The sequence below is a fragment of the Simochromis diagramma genome, unplaced genomic scaffold (assembly GCF_900408965.1).
Source record: "Simochromis diagramma unplaced genomic scaffold, fSimDia1.1 OVJJ01000302.1, whole genome shotgun sequence".
In the NCBI taxonomy this organism is placed as follows: domain Eukaryota; kingdom Metazoa; phylum Chordata; class Actinopteri; order Cichliformes; family Cichlidae; genus Simochromis; species Simochromis diagramma.
Window position 1 is genome coordinate 10,094,565 of NW_024386792.1, and position 14,588 is coordinate 10,109,152.

The 14,588-nt window shown below is 40.9% G+C and overlaps 1 protein-coding gene across 4 annotated transcripts in view; it reads left to right on the top strand.

Annotated features, from left to right (window-relative positions):
* The first annotated feature begins 6,839 nt into the window (after window positions 1-6,839).
* pax5 (paired box 5) overlaps window positions 6,840-14,588 on the top strand; it is a 53,391-nt gene continuing 45,642 nt past the window's right edge. For 2 of the 4 annotated variants that reach the window (XM_040024346.1, XM_040024348.1), the window contains exon 1: window positions 6,840-7,279. In XM_040024346.1, the coding sequence (XP_039880280.1) occupies window positions 7,234-7,279 (46 nt within the window). In that variant the 5' untranslated portion in view covers window positions 6,840-7,233. Of the gene's footprint in view, window positions 7,280-7,495; window positions 14,087-14,588 lie in introns of those variants that run through there. The other 2 variants (XM_040024347.1, XM_040024349.1) reach the window with 1 other exon arrangement.

A 14,588-nucleotide genomic window follows, 5' to 3' on the forward strand; every position in this document is an offset into this window, starting at 1 on the left:
GCATCTGGTTCAGCGATTCATCTCCAGGCCAGTGGTGCCCAGACCAGTGGCGTGTTGAAGATGGATGGAGTGTCCGGGAGAGGGATTTAAAGTCCCCTCATTTCCAATCACACATTCCAGAAGGGATGGTTCTGCCTGATGAATGATCTTTATTGAAGAGAAGAAGTTAAAAGAAGCATGTCATTGCTCTCATTTGGTGGTGTTTGTATGTTCCATTGCGGCCCCTTCTTTCCATTTGGTATCGGACGACGTGGAAAAGCTTTCTCCGGAATGTTTTATCAAAGCTGGATTCTTGTCAGCCGCTCCGGTGTAAAGGCGATATTCTACAGCTGATGGTCATTTTTGTTTTGTAAGTGTGTAACTAATGACAAAAAAGCCCCAATTCTGTTCTTTTTGTCTGCAGTTGTGATTTGAAGAACCTGTACAAAATGGAGTGGAACACTTGCTTTCTCTGGCAAAAATCTGACCTCTAGCTTCTGACTACGTTATGAGAAACCATGGACTATGCTTAACTTAGAGTAAGCATGCAATTAATAATCAGTTGTGAGGACAATGGTTGGCAACTATATAAGTCCGAATGAAAAATAAAAAAAATGTCACTGGTTTTGAAATATGCATGTCAATTTGTTTGTGATAGATATTGCTGTTGGCCAGAGAGAGCAGAATATTTTAAGAAAGCAAAAAATATTTTATTCTCAACAGCAGGTTCGGAATACCAGCAATGGAGTATCTCCAACAGGAACGTGTCTTTTAATAAACCTCGTATTTTTTTCTACTAGCTATAAGATTCCTACAGAAGTGTTTAATTTCTATTCGGTGCAGCTCAAGTTAAGAATTTTTTGTCAGAACAGGTTCAATAACAGCATCAGTCTTTAGTGACTCATTGTTGAGCTGATGTCGCTCTCTAATTTTAAAAGCAGGTGAAGGTGAGCTTGAATTAATCCTGGCCTTGTGATAAGTAAAGGTGTCTCAAAATAATATGACCAATTTTAGCCCTACAGTCTCCCAGCTTTTTAAATTTTGAGAGATATTTTGTGCAAGTCAAACTGTAAAACAAAAAAACAAAACAAAAACAAGCCCCAAAAAGCTAAACTGGGGGTTTAAGAGATTAATCTAGAGGTGCGCTCATTCTCTCAAAAATTAACATGATGGGCATCCACTCCAAATTTAAATGTTCTGCATTTGCCTTCTTGCTTCACATTTAATGTTTATAGATGTTTTTAAAAAAAATAAAAATCTAAATATAGCAGCCAAACAGTTGTGGAGCTGATTTGTATTGAAAAAGGAAAATAATAGCAGAGATCTAGAAGTAATAGTAAGGTGTTTCAAAAACGCGTCCAGCATCTGCTCAGATGTTTACTCCATCCATAACTGGTTGCATCAGCTCGTTTCAGTTCTCTAAAAGAGGTCTGCTTCCCTTTCTACTGTTGCCACATGCTTTCTTGTTACTGTATATATGTAAATTCAACCGTCCGATCTGTATCGAAGCAGCCGGGCAGAAGGAATTCCCTTAAAAAAAAAGGCTCTCCCTGGATCAGCGCTTCTGAACAAAAAATGGCTCCCGTGCGTCACCCATATGGGGCCCTCAGTGCTGAAGTCATTCACATATTCTGGATGTACAGAATGTATAAGCCCCATCATCACTGGGTTTTTTTTCACTGCATCGCATGTAATCTATCGTATCTGTCGCCTCAGTCAAGGTTTGATCTTTTTGGTCACATTAATGCAGGTGTTACATTCTCATTAATTCTAAGAGACACTGCAGCATCAAATAGCTTTGTGGGATAAGAAACTGGTGGTGTATTAGAGAGATTCAGTAGATTCTGGAGTTAATATGCCAAGTAGAGCATGTACTAATCAGTGGCAAAGCTCACAGGCAGGAAGGAACAAATGATAAAGCACAACCAGAGGGGAATGATAACTCGTCACCGGGGTATTGCTTGTAATTTTGTACCATGTAAGAGAATATTTCTTTGTTTTCTCAGTTCTACACAAAGTTTAGCAAGCTTGATTTCCAAACCTCTCTTCAGACATAGAATTTGTAACACAGATCAGCCACAAATGACCTCATATTACGCCTGGGCCATATGGATGAAATGACAAACCTGACACTTAAAGTATTTCATGATATGATGCTAAATTCATTTAAAATGAGTTGTTTTACAATACTGAACACAGTGGCTGGACACTCTGTTGACACCAGAAAGTACAATGCATCTGATCAGTGCTCACAACTAAACTATCTCTTAAATTAAGAGACAACAAGCCAACAAAGAAGAGTGGAGATCCAGAGCGATGCCACCGGGATGCTCCAGGGTTTATTTGTTTCAGGTTGCAGCTTAAAATCTAACCTGCATTATCAGGACTCTCTGACGATGAGCTTTTTTCATATTGAATGCATGTCAAGTACAGGTGAAAGACACACACGCTTGTGTGCACACCCAGAGGAAACTGTTTTTGTGAAGCTCTGTGATCAACAGTCTGTCCATGCTTTCAATTGGAAAAAAAAACAAGAGAGCAAGCCTGACAACACCTTTTCAGGCCAGACCAAGTGACTTGTGTCTATGGGGATTAAATTTGTGAACACAAGCTCTACACACACACACACAAAGTCCCACATACACACTTCATCACCACACGATGCCACAACACCTCTTTCTCAGCTGCAAGTATAAAACCACATTGACAGGAGCCTTGTCCGCTCTTGTCGAATTGTCACGCTGAAATGTTTACCTTTACATACAAATGGCCTGGTGTCATGTTGTGTCACATAATGTTTCATGGACAAATAATGTGTCCCATTTCTCAATCCGCCCTGCAGCTCTTAAGCCCCCTTTCTAGCCTCTATAGCCACAACGACACCCAGGCACCATGGCCGCAGAAAGGGAACCTTGTGTCGCCACAGTGAAGTGCCACTCTGAATTAAATCCCAGGGATATAGAGGTAAGCTCAATCAGCACTGTGGCTCTGAGTATTTCTAGGAAAACAATGAGCACCAGAGGTAAGTTTTTTGGGGGTTTTTTGTAAGGCTGTCGGTATTAGGTTTCTCTGATGTACTGTAAAGAAATGTAACACATAAGTGGATGAGAGGGAGTATTTTTTTTTAACTCATACCTAATGCACACTCAAGTTAGAAACCCTGAGTGAGACTTATTCATATAACATTGCTGAAAAACAAAAGTTACTAAATACTCCAGAATTTAAGGAAGGATTAACAAATATATAAAAGCAGGAAAACCACAATTTTTTAATTTTTTCTTTTTTGTAAAATGAAGAAGTATATAAGATATAAGTCCAGAGTATACTCTGCTTTTAAATAGTTCTGTCCCTTTCATTTTTAAATATGAAAAAATACAGTGTTGATATGAATGTGAGGCTTTGGACTTAAGAATAACATTTAGGTAGCAAACAAAACATCATTATCAGGTAAAGTTAGGTGTGTTTTGTTGAATTTTCTTTTGAAATGTAAATGTAGTTCATTTTGAAGACAAAATATTTTAATGAACACTTGAGTATATTTTAAGGTGCTTCTACTTTCTATTTCTGATGCTTTCCTCTCTGCTACAGTTGATGGGAAATGCAGTAAAGTTTATTACTTCACCTGATATACAAGTTTATTATTATTAAATATAAATTAAACCCTGCATTACAGTGGCTCACATTAGCTCCAGGCATAGGATTAAAAGCTGTGTATAGTTGGATCCCCATTTAAATACAGCATAATCAAACCGTCATTGTCCAAATGCCCTGCCTTTACTTTTAATAGTTAAAAGTAAATCACGTCGATATCTAATTTGCATAGCCTGCATCTAAGTGAAATTTTGGAGGCGGGACCTTTAACACACAACTTGTGAACTTCCACAGATAACACAGATGCATTTGTAATTTTGCACTGACACAATGAAACCCCACAGAACTGCAGGCCTGCAATAAGCCTTTGTCTTTTCCGTGTAGTTTACACTAAATTAAACCGGTCTGGTGAAAGCCAAAAGTCCCACAGAGACGAGGAGCATTTCCGCCTGTGTTTACGTGTTTACTTATTGTTCTAATCGTCCCTTTAGTTCTTCTATCTCGCGCTTTAATGCGATTCTTTCCGGTTCCGCTCGGTCAGAGCTCGGGTCACCGATCCACCTACTCCCCACTCATATTAATTACATTAATTAGTACGGGGGTGAAAAACAAACAAGTGATGATTAATATCTAAACTGTGGAGAGTTCTTTGAAGAGGTCCTGCAGGCCAAAACAACAAAAACAAAAACAAAAACAAAAAAAAGTGGAGAGACGACTGCAAAAAAGAAATAAATTCATTAATTTAAAAATGGGATTTTAGGGATTTAGGAAAAACTATTTCTTGTCTAAATGTTTGAAATACAAACAATAAAAAATAACAAAATAAATAAATAATGTAAAAAAAAAACTGTTGCATGTAAAATATTTCATACACGCAACATATAAGCCCAAATAATTATGTGCACATTGTTACATAAATATATTTAAAATGCGTGATGTATATATGTATTTTACATATACACTATGTAAACAGTAATTTTTCCTTTTATGGTCTATAGCTCGTTATTAACATCATCATCTTCATCAATAACAATAATAATAATAATTATTATTATTATTATACTGCCTCGAGCGATTAATAAAAATCGTTACACATTTCTGCATTTCACTGCACTACAGTGAAGATTAATTACCAGTCAAATCTGATTTAAAAATACCCCCCCCCCCCTCAAACTGTGTCCGCTTTATGTTTTGTAGTTTGAAATTATAATTGTGGCAAGATGTGCATTTTATCTTCATGTGCGTCTCTGGAAAAGACTAAGGAAAAACACACAAATTAAAACCAAGCAGAATGCAAAAGTGTGGTTTCTTCAAAGAGCCCAATAGCAGATAATTGCACATTTTTCTCTCCACGAGCTCACACATTTAGGAAATGTAGTGAATAATCCGCAGCCGTGGCCTTGCATACAGATTCAACTTTTGGGGGTCCATGAAGTGATAAGGATGAGACAGTTCTGCCGGGGATTCAAGAGCTTTCCCCTGCAGGCAAAACACAGAATCCACGTTAGTGTGTGCAGGCCTAATCATCATTAGCCTGGAAAGTGACAACACCAGGCTGCAGTATTAACCAAATCACTCTGTGCGATGTGCAAAGGGGGGTTCAAAAGATCCCGTTGGCTAACTTTTCCCCGCATAAGTGGGCTACAGTCCATTCCAACACGGCATAAATTCATATTTTCCTCATAAAAGTCTGTAATTGATTTATCTGCGGCTGCTTCCCCGCCTGAAGGTCAGAGTAGAGCCTCCTTCTTTGTTTTCTCGCCACCACACAGGAAACATTAATGTTGATGTTTTGATGTTGTGGGCGCGAGCCGAAGGTCAGGGTCGTAGTGTTGCAGCGCGAGGCGACAAGCAGAGCAAAATGGGTCGCTGTCTCGCGCTTTGTTCCTCACTCAATTGTCTCGGGGCTGCGCGTGAACCCTGAGACCCGCAGCTGTCTGGAGGAAAGCAAGAAGAAGTTAGACACCGAGTAAAGAGACACACCCACTGCTTCAATTTCGCTCTTAAATCTTAATTCCTGTTTATGGTCACGATCGGCAGGAACTGGCGGTGAAGTCTTAAGTTAGGACTGTTGTGTGTTTGTCCTTTACAGTAAATTCACTTTCGTTTGCACTGCTGTTTCCACGTTTTTTCGCCTGGAATCAGTCCTCTTTTAAGCATAATTCAATTGCGTTTGTTTGCTGCATAAGACACCCCTTCGTTCCGGCTTTACCTCATGCCCTCTTATTGGTGAAAATTTTACTGAACACGCTGCTGCCAAACTCTTTTAAAATTGCTCCTTCAAAGTGGCACTTTGGTCTTCAGGTGTCATTATTTACACAGCCTTATGATTAATAGCTGTTTGATTTTAAAAGTTGCAAATGTATCAATAAATGTAATAAATGTATTTATAATCATTTGGGGGGGGGGGGGGGGGGGGATTTGCGTGTTTGGGCTTGTTAGCGAAAAGCCAGTAAAACCTGACCGTAATAACACGAAAAGCCTACAAAGGAACACTAAATCAGGAGATCTATATCGTCAGTGTTTCACTAGACACTCTAAGAAACCCAAAGAAAGCGGTGAGTATCAGTATGAGTGGAAATTTTCAGTTGGCAAATCGATTTCTAAATTAAATGTAACGCGCTTACAGGTGTGTGTCTGACAATCAAGACTAAGGACCAGAACTATCCGTTTTGTAACAAACTCTTTTCAGGAGATGCACGCAGAGGAAGACTGTACGCTCCAACTGCAGAGCAGTGACGTTAGCTGAAGTTGTAGCTCGACGTATTGCACCTGCTCCAGTCTCTGAGTCCGTGCGTAAAGAGCATCCTGCGTAACAGGTGTAGACCGGCAGAGGAGGACAGAAGTTGGAGAAACTCCTTTGAGCACTCTTTTGGGAGACACTGAAAGGACACTAAACAGAAATCCACCTGTGAACCAACGTTTTCTTATTTCTAAGTAAAAGGAAAAAAGAAAAAAGCGCACTAGTTTTACGCATGGCGCTGTAATGTTACCTATCAACCTGCATAGCAATCAACCGGGAATGAATCAGAGGTATCAGAGGAAATGAATCTAACATGAAAGGGAGAAAGAGAGAGAGGGAGAGTGGGGTGTGGGCGGGAAAGTTTAGTAAAGTGGAACTTGGTAACAGATGCGAGGGAGGGGGCGCGGCCCTGAAGGGAAGGGTGGCGGTTGTAAGTTGCATGTTATGTATGCAGGGCCGTGCGCGTGCGTCTGAGCGCACGTTAATGTGTGCACGTGAGCGCGTACACCCATTGAATTTGTGTGTGCAAGCTCGTGCAGGAAAAGGACAGGACATGAGCGCACATTGAGAAAGCGGCTCTTTTACTCGGCGTGATCATTTCACGCTTCCCCCCGAAGCCTTTTTTCCACCTAAAGCGTTTAGTTGCAGCTGACTGAGCACTTGCAGGGAGTGCAATAGGGAGCGGAAGGGTCGAATTATTTCAACCTACAAGTCGCCCCAAAAGTAGGGGACAAAAAAGGGGGGGGGGGAAGAGAAAGGGGGGAGAGAAGAAAACTGCCCCAGAAAGGGAGAGAGATAGGGAGAGGGAGAGGGAGAGAGAGAGAGAGAGAGAGGAGGAGGAGAGGGAGACGCTGGAAAAAAGTTTTTGATCTTTTCCTTTTTTCTCCCTCCATCGCCTCCCCCTGTTCTAACCGAGTAACATGGACCAGGGGCCCAAGAGTCCTGCGCTGCGGCTGGGAAGAGCAGGTAGGGTCGCGCCGTTTCACTCTGGCTATATTTTTGCTCTCATCAAGAGCTAGAACTCATCTGCTTATCTAGTGAACTCGTGCTTTTCTTGCCTTTTAATTTTATTTACGACAAAACTTTTAAATTGACGTTAAAGTTTAGCTTTTTACAAACGTTTCTTTAAAAAAAAACTTGCTTTAAAGCCGTTCTAAGTTATTAAACTATTACAAAAACTATAAAAAAGTTTCTGGAGTTGATCTCTGCAATGAAACACTCCGTAAACTTTTGTGCTAACTTTGAAGTGTAAAATGTGCTTTAGTTGCAATGTTTTCTCTCAAGTTTGTGACTTTTGTGGACAAGTGCAGAAACTTTTAGTCTTCGTGTTGCTGTCTTTTAGAAATTCCTTAGGCTTCATTTAAAGAGATAAAGAAGATAAAAAAATGTGCCTGAGTGCTGTCGGTTTATAATTTTGCTTCTTTAAAAGATATGTTTTGGTGTTTATTTGCTATTTTATATTTATTATTATTTTCGTCATTTGCTGGCAGAGAAGGAAAAGTGGCTGAAGTTGCTGGGTTTGGGTGGCATTGAGCTTCAGGTCATCTCCACGTGTTGGTCAATCACCTGATGGGGTTAGCTTAGTACCGAGTGGGTGATTAGAACTGAAAGGCAACGTGGATTTGCGCAAGATCGTGGTCCCTGTGTATCTCCACGTCTCACAAATGTATGTGTAAAATGCGTCTTGTGAGGGTGGCCATGTGAGATGTTATTTGTTTTTCTAGTTTGTTAAACAGAAGTTGGCGTCTCTGGTCGTTTCAGTCAAATGCAACTCTCTTAAGGATGTGAACTCGACTCTTTCCTTCGTGTCTCCATTATTTTATTCAACAGGTTAATCTCCTATAGGCCTATTCATAAAACAGCAGGGTCTGGTACAGCAATGGATCAGGCCATCGACCTTGTTATGGCACCCAATGGATATCACATCATTTCATATTGCTGCCCGCTGTGTCTGCATTGATAAAACGTCGTTTGTCATTAAGAAACTGTGGGTAGGTGATCAGCCTCTTTGAACGGGCTCCACGCAGCTTTTTTTCATCCAGAAAAGCAACATCTGCTTTCGTGACCCCTCCTTTTGCCTGTTAGAAAGAATATTGAAATGTACGCTCACAGATTTAAGACAGCTGTTGAATAACATTTTTAATAGAGGTTCAGACTGCAGTTAATGCTGTTTTACGCATTCATTTATACTATATTGCGTCAAGGAGGACTTTTGAGAGCATGGCACTTTGTCTTGAAATAGAATTTTTTTTATTTTTTATCTTGGGGTCACCCTTCTTTGAAAATTTCTCTACAGATGATGCCACTGCTCTGTAAGACAAGTCAGGGCTCCTCTGCAGTCTTTTGTGGAGTGGGCCTAGCCCCTGATAAACGGTGAAAACGATGGGATTTGTAGCAATTGGATGATAGCCTTTTAGCCACTGAGGAAATCAGAGTTTAAAGGAGGGCCCCTCCCATGCTGATGTGTAAAGTCTTCTGGGCCCGGGGCCTGTACCTACGGCCTCTCCATGTTTCCTCTCACTTTAAGATACGTGCCTGGAGTACAAAGGAGAATCAATGGGGAAGAACTTGAATCTAGAAAAGCTTCTGGTAGTGCGTGAAAGAGCAAGGCTCGATTCTTTCCATTTAGCTTGGCTGTTATTTCTGTGAATCATTATTAAAACAACAACAACAACACGCAAGGCATTTATCTGTCTTATAAGACATTTTCAACACTCGTATATGATGTTAGCTCCCCTTGGCCTGTCTTCTGTCCACAGTAAAATACAGGTGTATTGAGAGTAATACGACCCACTCAGTGATATCGTTTCTCTGCGTATATTCTTCTGCGTCATTCTCTACCAGCCTGTTTTTATGCAGGCGCCCCGGAAACCCAGTGAACTGCTCTGCACTACTCTGACCATTCAAGCTTCATCTACAGCATTTGTGTTTTCCAAAAGTCAAAGCTGACACGCCACCGTATAAAAGTTGTTGACCACTAAACTGTGCAGAGTACACTATCTGATGCACAACCGATACCATGAAAATGGAAGAGAGAAAGAAGTGAGGCAGGGGAGGGGAGGGAGAAAGACAACCATGACCTCACATGGCGTAGCCTGCTTTAGCTTTGACCTCAAGTGCCCCATGATAGTAGAGAATCTAGGCTGATATACGGCCATGAGGGCTTTCTATTCCACCTGACAGATGACAGACTGGTCTTTACTTGCATTATGAAAGAGCCAAATGATTACAAATAGGACCATTTGATCGGGCCTGTGGGTGGGGCAAGCAGTCTCAGTGATTTACCTGCTCGGCACACGGTCGAATTCCACCCCGGGAAGTCCAAGACGGTTCACTCTCTGGTCCATATATTTTATTTATTAGTTATGACTTTTATATTTTATAAGCAAATGAAAACTTAAGAAGAGATACGGGAGCTTTCTCATTATGTTTACAGTCAGCGGGCGTGTAATAAACGAGCTGGTGGAGTTAACATGCGCTATTAATTTTTCATTGCTTTTTCGTTTTGAGGCTCGGGCGTAAAAAAGCAAAACAGCCGAAGCCTTCTTGGCGGATAGAGGGAAAAAGGGAGAGCAGGAGTGAAAGGGGGGAACTCCTAAACAACAACAGTGGGTTCAATTTGCCTCCAAATGATTATCACAACTCCACCACATTCTTACTAACGTTTAAAAAAGTCTACAAACCCTTCATCCTTCTCCTCCTCTTCTTCTTCCTCCTCCACCACTACCACCCTCCCATCCTCCCGTTTCCAGCAGTGGAGAGGTAATGAAATATGGTAATGGATTTGGATCCCCGGATTAAAGTCGTCCTACCCTGATTGAAGTTTTCTCCAAATTTCAAACCCTAAAGCAACAACAATTTGTATACATGATTGATTGTGTTTGGATTTTTTAATTGCTTATGTATTTAATTTGCAAATCGGAGAGACAAGAGCGACGGCTGTAATTTACTTCTGTGGGGAGAGAAGCGCTCGTGTCTATATCTCAGTAAATAAAAACAGACTGGGTGCAGAAGGAGAACGGATTCAGTGACAGAAATACGTAAAGTATCATATGGCAGGTTTTGTTTTTGAGTCTTTGTTTGGAGACCCCTCCAAGATAGCAAAATAACCTGCTCCGCCAATACAATATACATTACGAATTTACTAGTAGTAGTAGTTTATATTTATATAGAAAGTAAAATGAGATATTGTCATATTTTAAAACTAGGTTCATTTAGGCCTATTTTAAACGTCACGAGGCCAGGAGATTTTTTTTTCCACTCTTGGTCCCACTTCAGAGAATTTTCAGTATTATCAGCGGTCCCCTGCTTTTCGACATTTTGTTCGTCTTGTGGCCTAAATTCAGGCCTGAGGTGTAGGTAGCAAATCTAAATATCAAAATTAAAAATATTACTACTACTTCTTTGTGTTTTAATTTTTTTCTATTTTAATGTTAAGAAAAATGCAAGCCTAAAAACAGAATGAGGCTCGTCTGCTGTCTGTCGTGTTTTTCCACGAGGCCTCATAACTGATGAATACTCAGCAAAGAGATGTGAAATATGAATGAGGATTAGCGTGGATGCTGAAAACAGGGTCTACTTTCAGTGGATTAAAGAACAGAGACGTGGAATCAATGGAGATTCGTGAAAACACATTTTGTGTTTTGGATGTCTGGGTTAGTGAAACAGACAAAAAAAAATAGAAAGAAAGAAAATGTTTGATATAGAGTAATCCCGTGCTGGGATTATTGTCCTTCCTGTTTTAGGAGATATTTTGGTCCTTCTAGGCCTTCACTGGTCTACTTGGAGGACTTAACTTAAGGTATGTTCATGGTAAAGTTCCTGTAGGCCACGTCTTGTCTTCGTGTGTATGTGTGTGCACGTGCATGCGCGTAAGGGCGTGTTGCCCAAGGTTGATCGCCCCCTCGTGGTTAGTTCCGCAAACATCCCATACTGAGGAGCCAGTCTAACCAGAAAGCAAAACCCCCAAAGCCTCCAAGCTTCCAGTTTTTCAGAAAAATTTCTGAAACAGCGTCAAGATGTGTTATTTTTCATTTTAGGGATAACTTTTTATTTTCTAGTTATGCTGTTCTTGAGTTCAAAGGAGCTCTCTGGGCTGATGCGCGCTTTAAAATGAGCAGAAGTGCAGATCATGAGAGGAGCAGAGGAAAGACGCTAACAACTGCAAATCAAGAAATCTGCAAATCTAAAAAATTAAATAGACTCAATCATATCACAAACTGACCTTTTCCAGTAACTGTGCATTGCCTTGAGGTACATCGAGCTCGTAGGTCTTTTGAGGATAAGCTTGACAGGTAGGCAGAATAACCTAAAGACTGTTGTGGTTGTTGTTTAGGTCTCCATTGTGATACTGACTTGACAGATTGTAACAAAAGCCGCATGCTTAATGATGCTGTTAGACAGGCAGAAATGACTTGTGCGATTCTGCCTCCTGTTTAAGTGTCTGCGAATGACTGTACAAATATATCTAATCAGAGGGGTTTATGTGTGCATGCGGCACATATGCACCAAAACGATTAAATGTCTAGACACAGGAAGAAGGGAAATAACACTTTTTAATTTGGCTCATGCTTTAGGCTATTTGCTTGGTTAATATTACCGGAGCGAGGCTTCGATATGCCCTCTCAAATCAGGTGGGACGAGCGCGTATTGAATCCCCTCTTGTAGTTTGGTGAGTAAACGCGCAGCTCGCCAATTGCTTTTCGTAAAAACCGACATCCGTTTGGATCCGCGATCAATTAGGTAATGAGTGGGAATGCATGTTTCATATGTTTTCTCCCAGTTGTCCCCCTAGCTAAAGATTTATAGCATTGTGCTGAAGGAAGAGGGAGGAAACAGAGAAAGTATGCAGGGCCAGTTGTTTTCAGAAACGCTCTGACTTTGGTAGGCCTGTGCTTACGTGAATATAAAGATTTTATTTATTTTAGTTTTTTATTTTATTTTATTTTAATTTTTTACTCAAACGCGTTTCCCAGAAAGGCTGTGGGCCTATAAAATCGACTTTTGTCCAATTACAGCTACAGTTACTCATGCAACAGAAAGATGGACACTTGCTATTTAAGTTCTTCAGCATCCCTTCATTTATAAAAGCCTGCTGCAACTAAGCCTCATTTTTAGTAATACTCAATTAATTAGCCATTTAATATTGACATGAATAAATTGAGCGCAAATGGGTATAAAGGCATTAGTTTTTTTTACTTCGTTAATTGAAATTAAACATATGATCATCTACTCCCCGAGCCGGGCGTCCCTTCGCTGAGCCTCACCATTGGCTGACGCGTAAATCTGCGGGGCGTCATTGGTCTACGGGATTCGCTCTAGCCAATCGCCATCCTCCCCCGCCCGATTCTATCTGGGACTGGCGGTGACGTGTGGCTCGCGCTCACGCTGTGATTGGCCAGATTCCCCGTGAGTGACGGGCAGCTGGCCGGCGCGTGTAGGTTAGGGTTCCAGGGGGTTGGGAGCGCGGGCGCTGTCCGCACGAGACCAGGTCCTGAAACTCGCCGTGCGCCACCACGGATGCTGGGCGCAGGCAGCTTTCCATTGTATAGTTAAAGAAGCCCGTTTATGTACAGACTTGAATCGCAGTCTGTGGCGTTTTTTGTGCTTTGAGCGCGGAGAAAAGTAGATCTTTTTTTTTTTTATTTCGGAGAGAACTGTTTTTCTTCTCCGGCGCGAAAGAAATCAAAACTCACGCACAAGCCCGCATCTTCGTTTGTGCAGGGTTCCTGGTCAGCAAGGAGGAGGAAGGAGAAAGAGTGACCGAGGGCTGCCTTTCGTTCCTTCAAACAAGGCAACAGATATCAAGTCATCTTCAGTACCTTCTGTTGAGAAAGAGGGAGAGCGCGTCCCCCACACACCCTCCTCCTGTGCACTTTTTCTGTATTTTACTTTTCTTTTTTGGGGGATGTGAATCTTCAAGATGTGAGCACTTATCCGCTGTCTTTCATGGTTTTTTATGTTGATGGGAGATAACCGAGTTTTCACGTAGAAGCAACCGAGGACGATTTATCGCAAGAAGCAATGTGCAAAAAAGAACTTTGGACAAAATACAGCCGCGAGTGGATCTGTAACGAATATTTTTGTCTTTTAAAAGCTCTTTTTAATGTTTGTCTTTTTAAATATTTCTGAACAGACTGAGAGGAGAAAGTTCAGCCTCCGCCGGGTTAGTCTCAGTTCAGGGGTCACGGCCAGCGGACCGAGAAGGAGAGAAAGGAGGGAAGGCTACTTTGTTTATTTTGCGTATTTATTTTTTATTTTTTGGCAAAACTTTTAACATTACCTCAATTTTTTTACGACCCGGGACTGGTGCAACTTGGTGATAATGAGAAGCTGAAGGAATGAAAGCTTACGCCGTCGTCTCCCTCCTCTGGTTTAGGAGACGCCAGAATAGACCCGCTGTTGTGTCCCATCCCCATGAGGAGGGGGCCCATCTTTGATTCATATTTTTGAGGCCGGTTCTTTCTTCCCCATCCAACTGCAAATCCTCCATTTTCGATGTTTTAATATCGTTGTACCAGTTTATCACAAAGTGTCGCCTTGCCAGCATCGTATTTTATTTTTTAATCAAGAAGAAGAAAGAAGTTCCCTCTTTTAAAGGGAAACAGGCGCTTTTCATTCATTGGAGGTCACGGTCTTTCAGTAATATTGGCCGACTGAAGCGAGGAGTCCGGTGGCATTTTTTTAAGACTCGTAATAGCTCGCTGGGGCCCTCCAGCCCCATCTTTCCGATGGAGATTCACTGTAAGCACGACCCGTTTGCGGCAATGCACAGTAAGTGTATGCGTTTATAATTTCCTTCATCTGCATCTGCATCTGCCCTGAACTGAACTGTCTCCCAGACCGACAGCTCTGCGTGCATGTGCAATAATAACAGCAAAGAGTAAAAAATAAATAAATAAATAAATAAGAATCATAATTCGAAGAACTGAAATGTCGATTTATTTGTAAGAATATATACAAAAACATATGAAAACGTGTTTTTTGTTTTGTTTTATTTAATTTAAATATGAGCTCCCGATTTCGGAGAACTCAAAAAACAAAACAAACAAACATTTTAGGCATTTTCTTTTTCAAATACAGAAAGTGTTTAATATTGGATTGTTTGAAAGTACTTTACAAATTTGTTGCGCACGCGTATCTTTAGGCTGCTTGTTATTCTTTCTTATTATTATTTGAAAAAAATCAATTATAAGTGACTTTACAATGTGGATATTTTCTCAGTCTTTAAATAACATTTACAAATCTTATATCTTATGAAATTATACATTTTTTT